The sequence below is a fragment of the Empidonax traillii genome, unplaced genomic scaffold (genome assembly GCF_003031625.1).
Source record: "Empidonax traillii isolate 1590-97213 ecotype Southwest subspecies unplaced genomic scaffold, ASM303162v1 scaffold257:size1394852, whole genome shotgun sequence".
NCBI lineage: Eukaryota > Metazoa > Chordata > Aves > Passeriformes > Tyrannidae > Empidonax > Empidonax traillii.
Genome location: NW_020955450.1, coordinates 1,379,776 through 1,385,775, shown reverse-complemented (window position 1 = coordinate 1,385,775; position 6,000 = coordinate 1,379,776). Strand labels below are relative to the sequence as shown.

At 48.0% G+C, this 6,000-nt stretch overlaps 1 protein-coding gene and 1 non-coding gene across 2 annotated transcripts; both read left to right on the top strand.

Annotated features, from left to right (window-relative positions):
• Nucleotides 1-1,395: 1,395 nt before the first annotated feature.
• RPL30 (ribosomal protein L30) lies at nt 1,396-4,739 on the top strand. Its single transcript, XM_027889258.1, has 5 exons — nt 1,396-1,522; nt 1,601-1,651; nt 2,473-2,618; nt 3,718-3,848; nt 4,573-4,739. The coding sequence occupies exons 2-5, from the start codon at nt 1,631-1,633 to the stop codon at nt 4,620-4,622; spliced, it is 348 nt and encodes a 115-aa protein (XP_027745059.1). The 5' UTR covers nt 1,396-1,522; nt 1,601-1,630; the 3' UTR covers nt 4,623-4,739.
• Nucleotides 4,195-4,329, top strand: LOC114060093. Its single transcript, XR_003571818.1, has one exon. It is a non-coding gene; the product is annotated as a small nucleolar RNA SNORA72 (small nucleolar RNA).
• Nucleotides 4,740-6,000: the final 1,261 nt, after the last annotated feature.

Genomic DNA, 6,000 nt, shown 5'->3' with positions numbered 1-6,000 from the left:
ACTGCTCATCCCTGCAATGCCCACCTGAGCTGGTGCTCTCTATGCCTCTCTGCCCAGGTAGGCTGGACAGCACTGTGGGATTGACCACAACCGTCGTCGGACCAAAAACAGGAACCTCATGTCACGGTCATGCTCACAGCCAGCGTGGGTGTGCTCAGACAGAAACTTTTCAAGCTGGTGGTTTCCAGAGGGCACAGGGGCAGGAGGAGGTGACTCCAGCACAGCCAAGGACTGAGCTGCTCAGTGTGGGCAAAGGACACTGCACAGCTGGTGGGAGAGCAGACCCACTGCCCTGGCAAACCCAGGAGGTGCTCTGAGGGTGCCCAGTGCTGAACCCAATCTTAGTTGCTTGCCTCATGCTTGAAACCCACGTGTCTGCACAGTCCAGGGGTGTATCCCATTGTGACAGGCTGCTGATTACTGCAGAACTGGGGCAGGCAGGGGCTGCCAGGCCTGGCAGAAGGCAGGCAGTGCTGCTTTGGCGAGGCAATGCTCAGCGCTTACAGCAGGGACACGGAGTCAGACCACCATGTGTCCCCTGAACCACTGCCTTGTGATGCCCAAGAGACTTATTTTCTCCATCCCATAACTTTCCACATCAACCATGTGTCAGAAGTGACAGTCCTCAAGGGGGGTGTATACTCTGTTCCCATGGGACCCCACCTGGAGTACTGCATCCAGCACAGGAAGAACAGTGACATTTTGGAGCAAGTCCAGAGGAGGCCACCAAGGTGATCAGAGGGATGGAGCATCTCTCCCATGAGAACTGGGATTATTCAGCCTGGAGAAGAGAAGGCTGAGGGGTGACCTAATTATGGCCTTTCAGTGCTTGAAGGGAGCTCGCAAGAGAGATGGAGAGGGACTTTTTACAAGTGACAGAACAAGGGTGAACGGCTTCAAACTGAAAGAGAGTAAGTTTAGGTTAGATATTGGAAGGAAGCTCTTTACTGTGAGGCCAGTGAGACACCGGAACAGGTTGCCCAGAGCAGCTGTGAATGTCCCATTCCTGAAGCGCTCAGGCCCAGGCTGGGTGGAGCTCTGAGCAACTTGGTCTGGTGCAAGGTGTCCCTGCCCATGGCAGCGGGGTTGGAACGAGATGATCTTTGAGGTCCCCTCCAACCCAGGCCATTCTATGACTCCGTGATTCTGTGACGGAAAGCTCGGGCCCCTGTGACTCCCCGTGCGAGGGGCTTCCCTCGTCAGCGTCCGACACCTCCAGCGAGGCACCGGCGGCAAACGGGTCCCCTGGGACGCTCTGTGGGATGGGAGGGGCGGGGCCCGACCCGAACCCGCGTTCGCCCAGAGGCGCCGGCCCCGCCCCCAGGCAGGCTCCGCCTCCGCGCCCCGCCCTCCCCGCCCGGCCCCGCCCACCGCCGCCCGCCGGGGCTGGGGCGCGGTGGCGGCCGGAGGGCGGGGTAAGGAGCGTGTGCGCGGCTCTCGCGAGAGCTGCGCGGGTATCGGCGCGGTGCGCGGCGGGAGCGCTCCTTTCTGCCGGCCCGGCCATCTTGGCGGCGCGTCTGCGGTGAGCGGAGCGGGCGGGGGGTGCGGGGCGGGCGGCGCGGCCGGGGCTGACCGCTCCCCTCCATCCACTGTGTTCCAGGTACCGCCGGAGCACGCGCCAGGCAGCAACATGGTGGCCGCGAAGAAGACGGTGAGTGGGAGCGGGGCCGCGCCGAGTGCACGTGGCGGCGGCCCGGCGGGACGGGCCGCGCCCCGGTGAGGGGGAGCGGAGCCCGACGCGGTCTGGGTTGGGGACCGGGGGGGCCCTCAGAGCTCAGGCCGTGCCCTCCTGACACGGGCCGCACCTCCCGGGTCCCTAGTTCCCTCGGGTAGGTTCCCTCCCAAGGCCCTGAGCTGGATGGAGGAAGGGGTAGCTAGTGCCCAGGTCCTTGTGCGGGTGGAGCTCAGCTTCTGCACTTCCTGCCATGTTCTGGCCTTTCTCTTAATGCGGTTCTGACAAGTGTGTGTTTCGTGTTTAAAGAGGCCCTGATCGTCTTTGCAAATGCCCTTCCTTACGTGTGGGAGTGTTAGCACGGGATTACTTCTTTTTGTTTCCCAGTATCACGCTGCCCCTGTGCGCCCTAGGGAGAGACAGACTCCAGTCCTGACTTAGATTTCCAAGGCAGAAGTCGTATTTACTTGGAGGTTGAGCAGCTGAGCTTAAGGGCCTGTCAGGTACACACAGATGTCACTGACTTGTGTAGGCAGCAGCAGTGCTTTGAGATGTATTTTCTTATCATAAGGTGCGTAGGTAAGAGAAAACTTTCTGAAGTTGTGAAAATATAGTATCAGCAACCCCTGTATCAACAAGCTTTCTTACACTCATAGGGTTGAGTGACCTTTCTTATTCCATATTTCAGATTATAGGGAAATTAGAAGAAACTACTTGAAATGTCTTTGTTTTCATATGTTCTCCACGATTTTGAAAAATGTAAAGTAACACACAGTAATGCTTTTCTACATCTTTTTCAGAAAAAGTCCCTGGAGTCCATAAACTCAAGGCTTCAGCTGGTTATGAAAAGTGGCAAATATGTGCTCGGATACAAACAGACTCTGAAAATGATCCGGCAGGGCAAAGCCAAGTTGGTCATCCTCGCCAACAACTGTCCTGCTTTGAGGTGAGCAGACGTTTGGGAAAACAGTTCTCTCTGAGGGAGGTTCTTCCTACAAATCCATTGTGTGCTTCGTGTGACTTAATGCAGAGGACTTCATGGGCGTGTTCTAGAGTGATGGGTGGTTTGGTGTGTAATGCTTGCAGGTCTAGATGTGTTGAAATGCTTCCCAGTGGGTTGTTGTGTTTTGGGTTTTGTTTTTTTTTTTTTCATTTCTGTTCCAAGGAGTTCATACTAGAAAAGGTACAGGAAGCTTTTCACACTGTGTTAGCACTCACTGAGAGTGTGTTGGGGCTGCATTCCTGTGCTTTTTCAAAGTAGTGTGTTGGAAAACAATTTTACAGCTAGGAAAACTGATAATTGATTTAAAATACTTGAAGCATACAAAATCTGCTGTCCAAGTTGTAAATTAGGGTTCATGGTCAGTGAATTTGCTTTTTCTGAGAATGAAATCTTCACTAACTTCCTGACACTTTCCTTGTGGAATATCTGGGCCTTTTTCTTGTCAAGGGATATTGACAGACTCAAGAAAATGCAAATGTGGAAACCAGAAATCAGATGCTTGAGAAATGCAGGACTGCTCCAGTAGGCAACAATTCCCAGTGTTAGTGGGGATCCCAAAAGCGCTTGAAAAACAGTATTGATCACTAGAATCTCCTGGTGGGAGCCAGAATAGAGGGGAATATAAATGGACTTCTTGTTTTAAATTATAATACAGAGTTTCTCAGCTAGCAGCAGCTGTATCTCTATTCAGTGTCTGGCCACTGTGTATCAACATTAATATTGATCTTTGTTTATGCACTTTGGCACAGCTGCAGCTTTTCAGAAGTCTGTAAGACCTAAACCCCCTTTTTATTACTGTGTAGAAATGAGCATGTGTAGGAGCAGCCTGAGGGGTTTGTTGTACCTTCAACGTAGTTCTGGGTAAGGGTTCCTGAGCCGCAACACGGGGCTGATTTTTGTCTGGCAAGGAACAGCTGTGTTTCTCTGGGTGCAGAGGAAAACTGTGTAAGGTTTAAGTGTGATATGAGTTAAAGCTGCTCTCTGTATTGCAGTGAGTCAGAATTGTTTGTTAGTAATGTAACACCCAGTTTTTGGATTTCAGAAAATCAGAGATTGAGTACTATGCTATGCTTGCCAAGACTGGCGTCCACCATTACAGTGGCAACAACATTGAATTGGGCACAGCATGTGGAAAATACTACAGAGTGTGCACACTGGCCATCATCGACCCAGGTAATTCCCTCCTACAGTGTAGGGACCAAATGAGCATGTATCCATGGTTCCTCCTTCCTCCTGTGAGCAGCAGCACTGAGCAAGTAAAGAGAAGGGGTAATGACTCTCTTGTTCTGTTTGTTAACCAGAATACCTACACATGGGTGTAATGATTTCTGTAATAACTTTCACCAAATCTTTCTCAGGTGACATCGGTTTGAATTCACTGTTACTTCAGAGAACTTTATTTAGCTTGCTTGTATTCAAATAGTAGCTGTAAACTTTATTTTCAAAATGTCACTTTTAGGTTTGATTTTTGGGTGGGGTGGGGGCTGCATGTAAATCCTGCTGCTGTGTAATGAACCTAATGCGAATATTCTCGCTGTCCTGATACTGCTGTGATCAGGGGAGGCTAGACATTCGCTAGAGTAAAACTATGCATTGTGTCCTCCAGGACTAGACTGCTGCTCTAGTACTGGCTTTGTAAATGCTAGTCACAGGTACATAATTACTGGGAAAATACTGTATTTGGATTAGAAGAATACAGTCATGAATATTTTTTTTTATCAAATATATCAAAATTACTTGCTTTTTTTCCTAAACAGACGCTCTGTATTGCTTTTAAGTTATCTTTTTCTACAATCACCGTGGTGTTTTTATGGGTGGGGCATTATCTTACTTTTTGGCTTATTCCTGAAAGCACCTTCTGTGGGTCCTCTTGTAACAATGTATTTTTATTTTACAGGTGACTCTGACATCATTAGAAGCATGCCAGAACAAACCAGTGAGAAGTAAATGCTGTAAAGTTGTTATTTCTACAATAAAACTGGTTACAGATATCTTTTAAGAAAAATTTCTATTACACCTTTTTTGGTTTTGGGAGCAAACTATATAAATGAAGATTCATTACCACTGCTGTGTTGCCTTTTGTGTTAGAAATAACCTTAATGGGACAAAGCATGCCTGTTTCTTTCTGTAGAAGGTGTGGATCTTAAAGGGTAAGTGGAGGAGGGCTTGATCGTGGCAAGTATGGTGCCAAATCCCAGCTGGATAGGGCTTCCTTAATGTTTGGTTTTTGAGTGCTAGTGCAAAAACAAGGCATAATGTGAGGGACATTAGCATATTTGGGATATTGGAGGAGGATCCTAAAGGGTTTGCTTGCAATGAAATAATTCACACAACTTTTACCAAGCCAATCACAGAGAACTAATGTGCATTATTGTGTTTCTTCTCCTTCCAAGAGTACATACCTGCCAAAAGGCAAACAGGATAGCTGCTAGATGTGTGACACCGTGCTTTCAGTAAGATACCAGTTAACTTTGCAAAGCTGATTTTCAATCATTATCCTCTCTTTCAGTTTATCAAAGATGTTAGAGACAGTTGAGTTGGTGTTCTCAAGTCATCATTTTTGAGAACATTGGTATCTTACAGATTTGTGCCTGTTTTGTGCAGGACCATAACTGCAGGATGTTCCTTATAGTAGAAATTGTTGAGGTGCCAGTGCTTTGCTGACAAGTGATAAAAGAAACACCCCATGAAAATCAGTAGGTACTGGCAACCTTGCAGAACCCCAGAACTTGCAGAATTCCAAAGTATGCAAAAAACACAGCATACCCTTCAAAGCTTGCTGTTATGGGTCCATGCATGCTCATTAGCTTATATGAGATCACTTGATCACTTAAGTTCTGCTGCAACTACTTCTGTTATAAAATGGATGAAGTTCTGTCTTTTCCATTTGGAGATAGTAAGGAGGCAAACCAGTGCACGTCAAAGCAAAGGTGGAAGTGCTGGTGTCTTTATTAAACCACAGATGGGGTAAGTTGCAGCCAACAGGAAAGAGTGAAACTTTAAGGCACTTCACTTGGCCAGAATGGCTGGAAGGAATTTGCTGGTTTATGTTTTAGTGTTTGACAAACAGGTGTGTGCAGCTACCTGTATTGACCAGAGAATGTTTTCATAATTAAAATATTAGTTGCATTCAGGAAAGTTAGAGAATCTGAATACTGACCAAGGGACAGCAAGGAGAGGCTGGGTGGTCTGGACACGCTAAGAGCAAAAGTACTGGAAACTTCAGAGTGTGATGCCCTGATAATCCAGCAGACTTGTCCCTCTGTGCATTTTTTTCATCACAGTTTAAACACAAAGCTGTATAGTATTTTTTACTTCCATCTGA